Source organism: Stenella coeruleoalba (genome assembly GCF_951394435.1).
Source record: "Stenella coeruleoalba genome assembly, chromosome: 2".
In the NCBI taxonomy this organism is placed as follows: domain Eukaryota; kingdom Metazoa; phylum Chordata; class Mammalia; order Artiodactyla; family Delphinidae; genus Stenella; species Stenella coeruleoalba.
The window spans coordinates 108036091-108054001 of NC_137147.1; the positions used below are offsets into that span (position 1 = coordinate 108036091).

A 17911-nucleotide genomic window follows, 5' to 3' on the forward strand; every position below is an offset into this window, starting at 1 on the left:
ATCAGTTTTATTTGCTATAAATCAAATGATCAGTTATTTAAAAGGAAACTAAAAAGACAATTCCCAGAGTTAGTACCTGTGCTGAGAAACACACTCTCATACCTTCCTGGCAGGAGTGTCAAAATGGTATAACCTTTCTGGAGGGTCATTTGGGACTATGCTTCAAACACCTGAAAAATCGGGCTTTTTTTTTTTTTTTTTTTTCTGGTCAAGCACTATGAGTTTATTTAGTAATGTAAAATCCAGTGATGATTAATTTTTCATAGCTGCCTACATACACAGGTTTTCATGGCATACAGATTGTCAAGAGAGCTCTCTAGGTTACAAAAGATACTTGTCACCAGATTTTTTCTGCTAAAATAATAACTTTAATGGAAGATATGACAGAAAAATTAGATAAGATTTGGTACAGTATAAGACACCAGCAGGGTACAGTGCCAAATTAAGAACAGAAAAAAGGTCTTTAGAAGATGGCAGGTTCTAATATGTATAACTGTTTCAATTTGTGTACACCTGAAACTAACACATATTGTAAATCAACCATACTCCAATAAAAATTGTTTAAAAAAAGGATAGTAGGCTCTAGCTATTTATCAAACTATATAAACCTATAAGTAAAGCCCTACCAAATTAGTGTACCAGAGGTACCAAATTTGTATACCAAAGGAGTGGGACTTAGAAAGATTGCATTTCTTTTTTGAAATTCAAAGCATCTCTAGGAACTAGAAAAGTTATTTTACAGATGACTACACTAAAATTTTAAACAACAAATGATCTACTAAGGCAACGTAAATATGTTTCAAGGCTAGAAAAACTATCCCCATACTTTCCTGACATCACTCTAAACATAAGAATTGCAATATGCTAAAATCTCAAAGCTAATATATTAAACATATTTGATATTTGGAGCTTTCTGAAATTATTTTTAGAATTTTACTTTACAAGTGGGAAATGCACTTTTAATTTTTTAATGACATTTTCCTCCTAGAGATAGAATTTAGACATTTATATCTTTTCAGAGCAAAAAAGTCATCAAAATAGGAGACTAGCATAGTACCAGCCTACAGATAATGGTTACACATGCATGTGTCTTTATTAGTCTCCAAACCATTAGGAATTTATTTCAAACAAGGTTCTCTAAGCCTTCATTGTTTGTATGCAAAATCCAGAGAAAACCAGTTTATCAAATTACGACTTCGTGGTCACGATCAGGGAAAATGTTACTCTTCACTGTGAAGAAATACATGTCAGTCGTTGCAGAGGCAATTTAGACCTCTTTTATTGTCTGTTACCCAGGACAAACCTTTGCCAATATCTAATTACCCACGGAATCAAATTTAAATAAAATAAAGTATTAGAAGGTAGCCCATATGAAGGGTATAATTTAGATGATCTTAGCCTAAATTTATCTTTTGCTCCTCAATAAAGCGCACTGGCTCAGATATATGTTCCACAGATGATATGCTTTTTCTTAATCAGTGCAGAAATAGAATTTGTACATCCTGAAAATATGTTTATCTGTCTATCCATGAAGAAAGCTTCCTCTTATTTGCCTCTGTCTTGTTTTGAATATATAATTCAGAGGTTTACAAACTTTTCCAATGACTGTATTTCAGCTTGTGTTTCATCAGGGAACATTTGAAAGGATGTTTTTATTTTACAGGTTTACTATTTGAAATTCATTATTGCTCAAGTTAGTAGTCGTGGGCAGTTTTCCTGTAGAGAGCAATTCCAAACACAATGAGTAGATGCCTGCTGGCTCGAATCAATAGGTTGTACCTCTTGTCCTTTCCCTATATTTGACCACACACTATTCTGTTGTCCATGGCCTCAGGCAAATCAAATTGGTCCTTTCTTCCCACCCCTCCCAAAAGGCCAAAACAGTTCAATGGCTAAGTTTTAAATAAGATTTATAACTGCCTGCAATAATCCTTTGAAGTTTTCTTACTAGAATGAAACATGAGTTTTAGGAGAGTTTCTGATTTAGTTGAAGTGGGGGGGGCGGGTAACAAGCAATAGTCACAGTATTTTTTAAAAATATAATAATTCAGTGAAGATTATACATCAACTGATGTTGCCCTAAGTTTTCTCAGTTTTAAATGATTTTTTTTTAATTGCTAGGGAACAGGTTTAGACACAGGAAATAAAATACAGGCCAGTCCATTATTTACATGCTCTTCATCTTGGCCATGAGGTCTTCCAAGCTTTCACCAGAATCTTCCACTGTTACTTCAGGTACAGAATCTTCTTGCTTTGGGGGAACTGTATATGCCACTGTAATTCCTTCAGGTAAGTCAGGAATTGGACCTGAAGAATTTTTCAGTTCCTCTTCTGAAACCTCAGGTACCAACTGAATACCCCACTCATTGTTGTCATGTATTATCTCTTCCTCTTCTTGAACAACCTCCTGTGTGGGCAGTGCTGCTACCTTTTTCTTATATTCTTCCTGTTGCTTCCTACAATTTCTGTCATCACACTGAGGATTTGGCTTCATGGACATAGTAGGGAAAAAATCCTGCATTGCATTGTATCCAAGGTAAAAACTAACCGTACCAAAATTTAACAGAAACTTTAACACATTTTGTACCAAGATCCCAGCAACCACTCCCATAGTGGTAGGAAGACTGGCTGCACAAACACCTTCTCATTTCAGTCTTCTCATCAATATTTGCAGCAACTACAAGTAGTGGAGCACACACAAAACAAGCAGATTCTCCAGGAATTATGAGCTGTATATGCCCTGAAACTGCATTTTCACTGACCCCAGACTCCATCCATGTTTGTCCAAGCTCATTACAAGCTGTATTTATTGTCATTCGAGCTTCAAAATTGTCCACACGGCTAAGAACTAGGTCAACAGGTTTTCCTTCTTCTAATCCACCATTACTTATTCTATTCATGAAACGTTCAAAGTTTTCTACTGTGGTTATATTGTAGTTGTGTACTTCAAAAAGAACATCAGGATTAATGTTCCTCAAAGTATGTTCTGCTGCTTGAACTTTACTTAATCCTGCTTGATGAGGTTGGAAGAAAAGTCTATTCATATTGGCCAGTTCCACCTTGTCATAGTCAAAGAGTAGCAACTTACCAATGCCACATCTTGTCAGCATTTCAGCAGTCACACTGCCAACTCCACCAACACCTACTATTGCTACAGCAAAGGTACGGAGTTTCTCATAGTCACTTACAATTCCCATTCGTTTCAATGCCATCAGGCGGCTGTAGGGGTTGGAATCCACCACTTCGGGGCTCATCTTTTCGACGCAGGCCCGACCGCCTCCTCCATCGCCGCCCCCCACGGCCTGGCGACTTCTCTCCTGGGCCAGTTCCCGCTCCGGCTCCTCGACCCACTGCTGCAGCCGCTCCACAGACTCGGCCATGGCTGCGACCCTGGCCGCCAGTGCTCCCAGCCCCGGTCGTCGACGTCGCCGCTGCCCCACGCTGTTGGCCTGCTGGGCCCGCGAGGGGTATGTGAGGAGGCACCTCGCAACGGCCTTCCTAGCCCACAACCCTGAGGAAGCCCTCCCGGCGCCTCCCGGACTGACAATCTCCGCCGCTCCCGTGGGCCTCCCGGCCGGGCATACTCTTGACCCAGCAACTTCACTACCAGGAATTTCATCTAAGAACATAATCTTGGATATTCCCAAAGCTTTATCCATGAAAGTGCCTGTCGTAAATGCTATGTAATTTTTTTTTCACATAAAGAAGAAAAATCTAAATATCGTAAATGGGATTGATGGAACAAACGGTGGATACATGGACTATTATGCAGCCTTTAAAAACAATGTGGTAGAAGACTGTCTTATGACATGGACCATGCTACAGCCAGTGGGAATAAGCAGATTACAAAAGGGAATTAGGGTATGTATACTATAACCCCATTTTAATTTTTTTAAAGGTGTATGTGAATATATATATGAGAATAAACAAAAGGTATAAAGGATATACAGCAAAGTGTGTAATTGGGCCCATCACTGGGTAGGGAACTATGGGTGATGCTGGCATTTTCCTTTATTTTACTTGCCTATGTTTTCTAAACTTCCTGCGATAAACATGTATTACTTTTCTTTTAATTTTTATTTATTTATTTATATTTTGGCTGCGCCACTCGGCATGCAGGATCTTAGTTCCCCAACCAGGGATCGAACCCGCGCCCCCTGCATTGGAAGCACCAGGGTCTTAACCACTGGACCGCCAGGGAATTCCCGAACATGTATTGCTTTGATAATATGAAAAAAATAACAAGCGTTGTTAAGATGAAGGTTTTGTGCATAACGTAAAATCGACAAAGGATGCATTCTCAGCTCTCCCGGGTGATGTGGGAATACTCACCAAAAGCGGAGCCTTCCCCGAGCTCCTTCCCGTACTTCAGCATGCAGTCGCCCAGCAAGCCTTCCGTCTGTGGGTACCCCGTGGTTTTCACCTGTCCTCGGATCTTCGACACAGTGTTCAGCATTCCTAGCTTAGCTCTGTATGCTTAAAAACATTATCATTTGTAATTCCTTAAAATGGCACGGCGGAGTGACAGGTACATAGCATGTAACAAACGGGGCTGGAGAAATCAAGGTCGCTCTAGACAAAATGTCAGAGCCCTGAGACAGGAAGGTAACTTGTGTCACCAAGTTACTCGCATGGTTTTCTAGATTCTTAACCAGGGTGGGTGCTAAGGGCACTGTTGCACAAACGTGATGAAAAATAGAAATTATGGTACACACTGTGGACTCTCAAATAATAGTAACCGGGGCTCTCATTACCCCACCCACAGCTCACTCACTGAGTCACACACTGACACCTGGGCAGACAAATTTTCCTGGGGACCAATTGCAAACTAACAACAGAATTGCTGAGGTGGGTGTTGCAAACCAACTGGTGGTTAACAGCCCCCCACCCCCAAGAGTGTATCCAGACTGATGATATTTAACTTCATGGTACAGGTCTACTGCGCTGCACACTCCTGTCTAGGAAGCCTAACCAGTAGGAGACAGATGCCCCCGTGGGGAACCGGAGTCTGTGTTGATGGTCCCTCAGGTGCAGCTCCACTCCTGGACCCAAGGGAAATGACAGGTGGCCACTAAGTCCTTTCTCTGACTTAGGCCATGAGTGTTTACTAATCCCAGCTCTGTGCAACACACCATGCTAATTACTGGGACTCCAGAGAGACCTAAGACAGCCTCTGACCTCAAGGAGCTCACAGTCTAGTTACTGGAAGGCAGAAAATACAAGATGTAATTATGCAAATAAAGTCTGATGTGGTGTACAGAAAGGAAAATATAACAATACGCTGAATAAAGATGGAAAGATGCCCCCAAAAGTGCAGAAATAGTGTAAGATGAAGAAGGGGGAATGCTTATTATGGTTTATAACCAACAGATAAAGAGTAGGCTGCTTTGACCAAAGAAGAAATTAATACAGGACAAATCAGGAAATACCTAGGGGGAAATGTGACTATGAACTGAACACCAAGCTAAGGATTTGGGAATTTATTCTGTAGGCTAGGTGGTGGGTGAGGTAATTTTAGGTTGTAAAAGGGTAAATTTTTATTGTCTTTTATTTTAATAATTACATATTTATTGTGCACGCAAAGCACCAGGGATCCTGTTAAAATGTAGAGTCTGATGCAGTCAGTCTGGGATGAGCCCAAGTTTCTGCATTTCCCACAGTCTCTCCGGGGATGCCGATCCTCCTGGGCCATGGATCACACTTCGAGTAGCAAAGCTTTAGACACTCACGGTGCCAGTCTTTTTGAATCTTGCCCACCTCATCCTTGAAGCACTTATCCTCCTGGTCCCCAGGCACACAGGCTTCACTCTCCCGCCACACAGACACACAGACACACACACCCACACACACAGACACACAGACACACACACACACACACACACACACACACACACACACACTCTGCTCCTCTTCCCCACTGTCAGGGCGGGATGTGGGATGCAGCAGTCCTGTGACTGAGGGCCACTAAATGGAATGAGAGGCTGCTAGGCCTCCCTTCCTCTTCTCCAGGAATAACCAGAGGTGTCTGGCCAAGTGGACACTTTGGCCAGTACCTCCCTACCCCATTCCAGTGTCAGCTCATTGAGGGCAAGTTCCCTTCCAACTCAACCGTATATCCCAGGACCCAGGAAACCCCCTTGCCTAGAGGGAGCATTTGCTAAACATGTGCTGACTGATTCATCAGGAAAAGGGGACTTGTGTGGTTCAATCACGGATGAGGCCCAGGAAGAGATATATAATTATGCTTTTTAAAACTATAATCAGCTGTACAATTTTAAAGAATTCTATACCTGCCATCCTGCCTGGACGTAATATTTTATTCAATGTATGTTTTTAAATTTATTTTCTAGATTTTCAGATGGTTGGATGTGTGCTGCTTCCTACAGCCGAGGCAATCACGATAATTATGTGCAAATAATAAATTCATACAGGGGCCTCCCTGGTGGCGCAGTGGTTGAGAGTCCGCCTGCCGATGCAGGGGACACGGGTTCGTGCCCTGGACCAGGAAGATCCCACGTGCCGCGGAACAGCTGGGCCCATGAGCCATGCCCGCTGGGCCTGAGCGTCCGGAGCCTGTGCTCCTTAAAGGAAGAGGCCACAGCAGTGAGAGGCCCGTGTACCACAAAAAAAAAAAAAAAAAAAAAAAAAAAAAAGAAAGAAAAAAATAAATTCATACAAAGTAAAGGCAGATTTGGAAAGCCACAGAATTCAAAGCTTGGACGCCCTCTATTGGTTTCTATAGTTTAGACCTTAGGAAAACTTCATCAAGGGATGCTGCTTCAATACCTAGGAGTGAAAAGACCTCCTGTCCAGAAGCTGCGGTAACACTGGACCTTCTCATGTTTCTCATGTTTCTCATACCTCACTTCATCAGCATTTAAGCCATGAAGTGAAAGCCATTTCAAAGTCACAGGCACCGTTAGAACAGGATGGCAGAAATTTTTAAAAAAAGAAGAAAAGAGGAAACAGCTGAATAAGAAAACATGGACAAAATATTTAGTGGGTTTCCGAAGCATCTCATAAAAAATGTCTTTGCTTAGCAGTGTCTTGCTGGTAAGACCAAGACTCCACCCAAATAACGTCACCATAGTTCACAGAAGTGTCTGTTCTGTTTGTCATCAGCTAGGATTCACTGCAACTACCTTTAGTCACTCAACTTAAAAAAACTGAATTTCATTATTCGGACACAGAGGACATTGTTTCTAGATCACGTCAACCATACGCTCGGTAAACCTAGATTATTAGAATCTGTGACAGCGAATGAACAATTGAATATTTCAAGACATTTTCTAACTTTACCTGGATTCGGCTGAAGATATTCTGTAGCTTTTGAAAGAATTTCTGCAACAGCTTTATTGGTAACGTCTATTTTCTTAAAAAAAGAGAAACACATGAAGATATTGGTAAATGACCGACAGTGAATTCTACAGAAAAACAAACAGAGAAATAAATTTGATCAATTTAATATTTATAACACCATTTAATGATTTTAATCCAAATGGACATTTTCAACATTTTTGGAAGAGGTAATATTTTCTTAACTTTTTGATTCTGGGACATCCTTCCAATAATTGTTCCTCCCAATGATGGTGGAGAACACTAACTTCTTATTCAACGTTAAAATGACTATTAATGTAATATTTAGGAAACTTGGACAAGTTATTATGCTCCACTAGATTATCGGTTGTGCTTGAAGGTCTCTCAAAACCAAGACTAGACACTTCTGAGCCAAACTTTCCTTATTTGCTGGGTGAACTTGAATTTCTGTACTTGTATAAGGATGCCATAATAAGGATTCATGTGAGAAACGACCTCAGTAAGCCAACGACGAAAGAATCATCATCACTAGTATCAATATTATCACTGAAATACATATTCTTCTGTTCTGTGGGCAGAAGATGCTAACAACAAAGGCTTCCCTGCCAGGTTAAGACTGAATCTTTCCTTCCTCAAAACCATTCCTGTATACTCTGGCTGTTGGTTACCCAGAAAATGAATGTGAGACTATACAATAAAAGTTAACTGTGCACATTTCAATAGCTTTACTTTATACCATCAACAGCCCAAAAGAAAATGTTTTAAAGGAAAAGGAGATCCTGCTCATAAGAGCAGCAATTAACTAATAAGCAATAACGAGGAAGAAATATTATGAGAAATGTACAATACATACTTGAAAAGCCACATTCCTAGATGGGAAAATTCAGTTTTGGAAATATGTAAATCCTCCCCCAATTAACATGTAAAAGTAATTCAAAGCCTATCACACTTTCAATTTTTTCTTTTTTTGGTTAAAACTTGGCAAATTAATAATAAAGTTAGATTCATACATCACACTACAGGATTAAAAATATGGATCTAAAAACAAACTGTAAAAGTACTAAACTATGCAGGGGAATATTCTGAAATACGGGGGTGGAAAGGATATTCCAGGCATCACCGAAATCCAAGCATCATAGATGAAAAGACCTAAATTCTGACTCCATAAAATTTCAAATGGAACTGTGAAAAGACACAATACACGAAGTTTGATAAAAGTGGTGAACAGAAACTAAAATGCAAAAAAATAAAGGGTTAGTATCTATTATACTCCGTACTCCCATTACAAAAAAAAAGCCACCCGACTAGAAAGAAGGCAATCCACAAAAGAGGAGAAATACAAGTTGCTTATAAACATTTGACAAAATATTCAGGAAACTTATAAATTAAAAGGAGATACTTTCCACTCACCAGATTGACCCCCCAAAAATCTTTTTTAATTGACTAGACGCCATATAAGGTATTATACAGGTATGGAGTAATGGGCCCTTTCATATACAATAGGAGTGCTAAATGATACGATCTCTCTGAGATCAAGGTGAAGTACCTATTAATGTACCATCTATCATACTTCCAGGGGCTTAGCATCTAGAAACATACCAGTAAACTGCACGGAGGTAAAAAGATGTTTCTTAGACCATCTTACATAGTCATAAAAACTGAAAACAACTTAAATTACAATCAATAGGAGATTGACTTGATAAATTGTGAAACATTCAAGTAAGGAATACTCTTTAATCACAGGGGGAAAACACACAGAAGATCTATAGGTACTGGGAAGACGTCCACTGTACATTGCTAAGGAAAAAAGCAAGCTGGGAGTGATGGCTAATACAAAAAACCTCATTTTTGTCATTTAAAAATCTATGATCTGTTCAGGGTCAGAAGCTTTCAACGAAGCACTCTCATCCAACCTGAAATTGTATTTGTTCCCCTTAGCTGAATGCTTAAATTTGGGGCCCCAGGAAGGTTTAAAAAGACAGTACAGAAATGAAGAAATGAATCAAACCCATATTACTGACATACGTGTGCTAGCTGTGTGTGTGGGAATGTGCCTGTGTGTATGTGTACTTGACCTGGTAATGAGTTTTGTAAACTTTGAACTCTCTTCAGTATGTTCAATTGTTTATGAAGGTCTTTGAAATGTTTAAGAAAATTTGATAACTTAATGTTTACATTTTATTAGAGTTACAAGAAATGTAAGTGCATAGGAGAATCCTGTTTTAGATTTGATGTTAAGTTTGAGGGACTCCTATGCACTGCATTTGTATTGCAGGAATTTGCATTAAGGGAATTTGCTTAATTATGTAACTAGTTGGTGACAAATGTATAAGGATTTCATCTCTTCAGCTTATGACTTAATGGAAACTAAAATGAAGATTAACTAAAAATGATCATTTTTATACTGAAATTACTAATTTATAAATAAAATCTGTATGTGCAGTTTAAGGCTTAAGAAGAACTAGGTTTTTTATCGTATAATATCGCTTATATGTGGAATCAAGAAAAATGGTACAGATGAACTTATTTGCAAAGCAGAAATACAGTCACAGACGTAGAGAACAAACTTATGGTTACCAAGGGGGGAAGGGAGGATGCAATGAATTGGGAGATTGGGACTGACATATATACACTACTATGTATAAAACAGATAGCTAATGAGAACCTGCTGTGTAGCACAGGGAACTCTACTCAGTGCTCTGTTGTGACCTAAATGGGAAGGAAATCCAAAAAAGAGGGGATATATGTATATATATGACTGATACACTTTGCTGTACAGCAGAAACTAACACAACATTGTAAAGCAACTATACTCCAATAAAAATTAATTTTAAAAAAAGAAAGAGAGGGCTTCCCTGGTGGCGCAGTGGTTGAGAGTCCACCTGCCGATGCAGGGGACACGGGTTCGTGCCCTGGTCCAGGAAGATCCCACATGCCGCAGAGCGGCTAGGCCCATAAGCCATGGCTGCTGAGCCAGCATGTCCGGAGCCTGTGCTCCGCAACGAGAGAGGCCACGACAGTGAGAGGCCCACATAACGCAAAAAAAAAAAAAAAAAAAAAAGAAAGAGAAAAAAACCTAGGTTTTAGATTTATAACTTTATATATATTCAATATTAATTAAAACACAACGTAGAGTGGTCATTCCATGTATACAACCCTCTTTGGACATGAAAAGCCACCAGGTATCTAGGAGTCAGCTCTGAGGGGTGAGGATGAGAGGAGGTAGAGGCGGGAATACTTTCTACTTAGACTCTTCTATTTCTTTTGGGAAAAAAATGCCAAGAAACAAATGGCCTAAAACTCACAGGCCTTGATGTACACATACTGGTGGTGCTTCCAGGACAGCCCAGGAATCAATACAAGGAATAAACCCTTTACAAATTAAAGAGGATGCCACCAAACATGTTGGCAAAAATAGGCAATCAAGTTGAACACTGAAAAAAATAACTCACGTAGTTTAAAAACAAAAAAGTTAAAAACAAAACCTCCCTTCTAGAATAACTGAGGACATCGGGGGGTGGGTATGTGTGTTCAGGTTAGGGAAATGCAATGCAAATATCTCAGCAAACCATCAGGACAAACAGGGGAAAGCAGAGAGGTGAAAATTATTTTTGTAAAGCCTACCTGGTGTGAGGGCGTCTTTGTTGGTAGATTAAATCTGGAATTTCCATCTGTGTTGGTACCCTACCCCTGAGGTGCCCAAAGCCTGTGCCACTGACACTCCCAGACCTCAGCCCTTGGGTTAGAGAGCTGCTGGCAGCCCTGATTTCTGACACCTGTTCATAATAATCTCTCTTTTTTATTTTTAATTTAAAGAATCGGGAGATTGGGATTGATATATATACACTAATAGGTATAAAATGGATAACTAATAAGAACCTGCTGTATAAAAAAATAAATTAAATAAAATTCAAAAAAAATCCACATCTGTCATTATATCCTTCTAATTCCTCATGTAGTTTGTGTTTTCCCTTTTCTCTCTCTTGCTCACACTTAGTAGAGGTGGTCTTTCAAAAAAAAAAAAAGAGTTCTTGGTTTTATTTATTGATTCTACCTTTTTGTTATTATGGTTTTATATTTTATTAATTTCTCATTTATCTGTATTGATTTCTTCCTTCCACCTAGAGTGATTTACTTTGCTGTTATTTTCCTAGCTTTTTGGCTGGAATGATTTATTCACTCTCTTCCAACAATTTATTTTCTATTAAATGCATTGAAGACTTAGCCATATATCACAGATTTTGACATAGACAGTTCTCATGACTAAGTGATCTTTAATTTTACTTTTCATTTCCTCTTGAAACAAGAATTATTTTTACATGTTCTCCCATTTCCAAACATCCAGAATTTGGCAACTATACCTTCCTTGTAATCCTTGTGTTCTATGATTTTACTGTGAGAAATCTGTTGAGTTTTTTTCCCATATCCCAATAAATAACTGATTATTGAAATTGTTTTAAAGAAATTTGAAATGAATTCTCAATTTGAGGAATGCAAATATCTATATGATTTACAATCAAAGTTAATAGTTATACTTTATGAAAATTCTCTATGAGCCTATCTATTATTTAATTATCTGTTATTTTATGAGAAAGGTATGCAAAATCTTCTACTCTGATTTTTGTCAGTTCTCTATGCATTGACAGCTTTTACCTTACATATTCAGATGCCATGTGAAATGATGCATAATGGTTCATAACTGCTATAATTTCCTGAGAGATTACATGATACATCTTTCTATACTTTTTTAAAACCTTCTTTTTCCTTTTAGTGGCCTCATAATTCACCTCTTCTAGAAAGTCCTTAAAACTTCTTGACCTATTAAATATTTCCATGCTTTTCACTGCTGTAATAAAACAGATAATAGATTTTCTTTTTGTATTTCTTCTGTCACTCATTCAGGTTTGGGGAGGGAAAGGAAGTAAACAAGAGGGGTCTCAGTCCAACAACCGAAACTAAAATTATTGAAATGTACTTTTAAACTTAACATCTCAACTGAATCGTTTTATTAGTAATAAAGTTACACAAATATCTTTATCTATCAAGAGATTTTTCAAGTAATTTTAGGTATGCCAATGATGTTTAAATGTTCTATGTTTTTCAATCTTCAGAAACTAACTTCTTCCAAAAGCAAAACAAAATAAGCTTTCTATCAAGGCCTTAACATTTCTAGAAAATTAATTGTGCTCACCCAGAAAATAAGAAGCTCCCTGGAGGACAGTGTGGCCAGATCCAGGGTATCCTGAAGACAGTAACCCCTACACCCCCAAGGCACAGTCTGGGGCTGGACTTTCTTCCCCAGAATCTGCTGAAAGCTCTACTACCTGCTATAGCCTGTATCGTCCATGTTACACCTGAGGAAAGATGCTTTGCTTTCTCTCTGCCCTCTCTCACCTGGGGACTCTAATTATTAAAACTAGGCTATGTTTAAAGGTCCCAAAACAAAGGGGAAAGGACCTGAGGAAGCTGATAATTAGTGATGGTCCCACTTCTGCCTCCACCTAAACTACTTCACACAGTTGACCAGGAAGCTTGTTCAGGGACCGAGACTCTACAGTCTTCCTTTCTCACGTGTTAACAATCACGTCTGTAACGTGCTCATTGTATTTTTTAAATGCTTTCATACACGTTAATTTTTCTGCATAATTCTCAAAACATCCACATGAGGCAAGCAGAGCACATATTATCATCCTTGTGTCACCCGTCAGGAAACTCTGAAACCAGCTTATCCAAGTTGATTGACATGGCTGGTTCCAGTGGATAAAACTTACTTGTTATGCAGCTGCTGAAACACGTGGGAACAGGGTCAGAGTCTTCCACACATTAAATCAATATTTATATATTCGAAGAGCCTCCTCCCCGTAATACATTTCGACTCTCCAAGATATTAAATCACAATCACTTTGGCCTACACTGTTTGCCAAGATGGACCATTTTTTGAGCATTCTGACTCTTGTCCACTAGAGGGAACCAGTTAGCCAATATCCCATCTCCCAAGGTCCAGGGTCTTTATTTAGACCTTGAAGTATAAAAAAACTGCCTTTTGGACTCCATAATCAACACCTGAATTCAAACATCCTAGATCCCCACTCTAATATCCTTTACAGTATCAGTATATATCACATCACAAGGAAAGTCAAATTTATAAGATAATTTACATTAAAATGTTCTCTTACCCTTTCCATGTCAAGAAATTCATCATCCAGTTTCGTTCCTTCAACGCCACTTATTTTTTCACTAAACAGCTGTAGAAATAAACACAAGTAATTGTACTGTACAATCATTTGTTATCACAGTATTTTACCCAAATTATTACAAACAAAAACAAAAAAACTCAGGTTCAGCTTGTTGGACTTTTTTGAATTAAGTCATTTAAGAAAATTGTTGGAATGAGTAACCATAGCTAAGAACATTGGAAGATACACATTCCTCATTCATTCAACAGATATTTATTATGCACCTACTATATGTAAAACACATGGTAGTTGCTCTAGTAGAAACATAAGTAAGATTAATCCTGGTCATCCAGGAACCCACAGTTCAGCAAAAGAGTTCATATACCACAGTCAACTAAATTACAAGGGAGAGGGCTTCCCTGGTGGCACAGTGGTTAAGAATCCACCTGCCAATGCAGGGGACACGGGTTCGAGCCCTGGTCCGGGAGATCCCACATGCTGTGGAACAGCTAAGCTCGTGTGCCACAGCTACAGAGCCTGCGCTCTAGAGCCCGCAGCCACAACTACTGAGCCCGCAAGTCACAACTACTGAGCCCACACACCACAGCTACTGAAGCCCACGCGCCTAGAACCCAGGCTCCGCAACAAGAGAAGCCACCGCAACGAGAAGCCCACACACCGCAACGAAGAGAAGCCCCGGCTCGCTGCAACTAGAGAAGGCCCGCGTGCAGCAACGAAGACCCAACACAGGCAAAAATAAATAAATAAACTTATAAAATACAAGGGAGAAACAATAAGAATACAAAATAATAGTACAGAACACAAATTATTGTAAACATCTTAAGTGATAAGCATTTCAGTGATTTCATAGAAAGGATTCTGTGAACCTACAGTGTAAAAGGTAAGGGTGGGATCCATCCAGGACTTGTTTCCTAGAAAGCTTGGCATCTGAACTGGCTTTTTAAGGACAGGGGACATTTCAACGGGCAGGACTGAAGGAAGGCCTTCTGGTGTGAGGCAGCATGAAAAAAGACCCAGAGGCAGCAATTCGTAGGGCAGTTTCTCAACCTTGGCACTGTGATATTTATATCAGATAATTCTTTGCTGAGGAGACTGTCCTGTGCATTGTAGGATGTTTAACAGCATCCCTGGACTCTACCTACTAGAGACCGGCAGCACACACAACCCCATTGTGAAAACCAACAATGTCTCTGGACAGTTGAGAACTACTGATATAGGACCGAGTGTGCTCAAGAAACAGCAAGAAATTTGGTTTAGCTGTAATGAATGGTACTCAAGGGAGAATGAAGGAAAATAAAAGCTGAAAGGTAGACAGAGGCCAGACCACACAGATTCTCAAATGCCAAGGTAAAGAATATGATTGAGAAGTCCCTAGAGTTTCTTCATCAAACAATGCAGTTGGAAAACCTTTTAGAAAACCAACTTTGGCTCCAGTGTGGGTTGGATTAGAAAACAAGGAGACTGGATGAGCAGTAGAAAATATGTTAAGTCACTTTCTTTAGAAAAGTACACATCTACAGGATTTGTTTACACCTTTAAAATACTTATATGAATATAAAACTCAGTCGTAAAGGGAGGTGGGTACCACCAATTAATGGTAAAAAAAAAAATTGTAGGTTGTTTTAAATGTTAAGTGTGGTTTTCTGCTACTACTTACACTACTACTATCAGACACACAGTGTTACTGTTTAATAGGAAGAATATACATGCAGACAGTATTTAACTTAAATTTGAGGTGTGAGAGGGAATTACTTGAAGAGAGATGAAAGATTACCAAAAAAAGGCTACAACTCCCCATCTTCCCTGTTTCTATGTCTTTGCCATCCCTCCTAGACAGAGCTGGAGTCTATTTCCACCTTAAAGAATCGAGTTGGGCATGTGACTTGTCTTGACCCATAAAAACAAGCCTAGGCTCTACAAGATCTTGTGTGCTTTCACTCGTTCTCTTGAAACCCTGCTGCCACCATGTGAACAAGCCTGAGATAATTTGCTAGGTGGTGAGAGACAAGTGGCCCCAACACCTTCAGTCAGGACAACCAGTTAATTCCCCAAACCAGAGCTCTTTAGTTTGACCTGCAGCTGACTGCAGACACTGTGAAAGCCCAGCCGATACCAGCTTAATCTGCTGACCCATGGAAGCATGGGCCATTTACATGGTCATTGTTCTAGACCACTAAATGTTGGAGCACTTTGTTACTCAACAGAAGCTGACAGACACACTAAGACAATAGTTTTTGTTTTCAGGCTCAGTATTGAAGTCAGAGAGGATTATTCTAATGCCTTGATACCAGGGGTAACCTTCAACAAGAACAACTGAGAATCCCATTGCCGTACACCAAGCAGTGTTTGAAACAGATATTCATCAATTAAGTCCCCCAAATCTCTTTTTGTTCAGTAGTGAAATCATTTAAAATATTGGTTCTTAACTTTGGAGGTAATTTTCTGAAAATTACACAACCACACCTGAGGAAAAACCCTCCACGTTCTGTTGCATGGTAAATTGCAAAAATGGCCATAATGCTTTGCAGTTCCTCCCATCAAGATGTGGATTTTATTTCTCCACCCATAACTTGCTTTGGTCAACTGAATAGAATGTAAACAACCCTGTGTGAATATTGACTTTGGACCTTATGGATACATTACAGCTATAAAGAGACTTGGTAGATACTTCTGCTCACTCTCTGAGGTCCACTGTGACCATCTCCATTGAATAAGCCTGAGCTTGCCTGCTAGAGAATGAAAGACCACTTGGAACAGAGATAGACATCCCAGCTGAGCCACCCCAGAGCACCAAAACCACAGCTCACCTGACCACTGACCACCAAGAGGTCAGTGAGCCTGAGCCCAGCTAAGATCAGCCAGACCAACAGACCCACCCAGTAAATCCCTGCTCAAATTGCTGACCTACAGAGTTGTGAACTAAATAAATGGGTTTTAAGTCACTATGTTTGGGGGCAGTTTGTTACACAGCAAAACTTACTGATACAATTACCTGCAATTTCAGAGGGCTACTGGAACCACAGAAGCCCATGCATATATCCTTGTTTTAAAATATCCCTTTGAAAATCCTTCTAGTATTGAGAGTTAGACCTGAAACCTACCCAGCCTGAATCAGTTCTCACTGGTTCAGGTTATACTTGTTCTATTTTTAGAAATCAGAGTGTCTAATAGAAGGAGTGTTCCCACTTTTAAGAACAGAAACTAATGAGATTAATATTTGTTTCTTATTTGGAAGGAGACACCAATATGGGATTTTTTTCAACAGGAGTCATGGTTAAGAGTCATGATCATTCCTCTGTTTTTCCTGAATTCCCCAGTGATGTTCAGCTGTTTTGAAAAGTAAGCATAAATAGACGCATGGGGCTTCCCTGGTGGCGCAGTGGTTGAGAGTCTGCCTGGCGATGCAGGGGACACGGGTTCGTGCCCCGGTCCGGGAAGATCCCACATGCCACAGAGCGGCTAGGCCCATGAGCCATGGCCACTGAGCCTGCGCGTCCGGAGCCTGTGCTCCACAACGGGAGAGGCCACAACAGTGAGAGGCCCGCGTATCGCAAAAAAAAACAAAAAAAGACACATGGTATTAGCTCTTTAGACCACTTGATGATATTTAATTCTTCATCTTTCAAGAAGTATTGTTGAGCATCTACTATGTGATAGGGAGACATAAAGATAAGAAAGACAGGGGTGATCACTACAGGGCTCCTGGTCTCATTCCAGAGTTACAGAAACTGCAGTCCTATTTCTTTTAAGTGTTGGAAACTATATATAAATACTGAAGCTTCTACTTCTGGTCAAAATGACTAGATAAATTCAACTATGATACATGACCTATGCCCTCAATACATAGCAATGAAAGATTAAGTATCAAAAGAGAAAACCAAAAAGATAAGCAATGCTTAAAAAGAGAATAAAGTTTTTGTAGGGACAAGAAAAGGAACAGAAACACAATATGGCAAGCAGGGTTGAAGCCTCAGTCTTGCTGAGCTTCTTGTCTGCCACAGGCTCTGGCAGCCAGCAGTCTGGTTCCTTTTGGGTAAAAAGGGATCTAAAGTGGTCCACGAGACAAGAACCTGGAATCAAGCTCTGCTCAAAGCCAGGGGATGGGCAGGAAAAGGAGGCTGGAAAAAATATCCAGATGCAAACCACTGTCCGAGGTTAGTATGTTTGGGAATCTGCAGGCTCATGGAGACTGGAGAGCAAAGAACCAATCAAGTTACCACCGCCACCCGCCACCAGCTCTGTGGCTAGATTGAGATATCCCCAATATCACCATAGAGCAGAAACCATCATTCAGCATCTGGGCCTTAGGAAGCGAGGTGGAAGAAATCACAACCACTAGATAGAAGGGTGCACAGAGGGATTACAAGTGACAAAAAGACCCCCTCCCCAATTAAAAG

The 17911-nt window shown here is 39.9% G+C and overlaps 2 protein-coding genes across 2 annotated transcripts in view; both read right to left on the reverse strand.

Moving 5' to 3' along the window:
* ADAMTSL3 (ADAMTS like 3) overlaps positions 1 to 17911 on the reverse strand; it is a 526198-nt gene that overhangs the window by 423730 nt on the left and 84557 nt on the right. Inside the window, 3 exon segments of the mRNA XM_079912635.1 lie at positions 4333 to 4476; positions 7300 to 7372; positions 13494 to 13562. Of these exon segments, the coding sequence (XP_079768761.1) occupies positions 4333 to 4476; positions 7300 to 7372; positions 13494 to 13562 (286 nt within the window).
* LOC307181792 (ubiquitin-like modifier-activating enzyme 5) lies at positions 1052 to 3486 on the reverse strand. Its single transcript, XM_079912632.1, is given in 2 exon segments — positions 1052 to 2645; positions 2647 to 3486. Coding segments are annotated over 2 exon segments (1212 nt in total). The 5' UTR covers positions 3381 to 3486; the 3' UTR covers positions 1052 to 2167.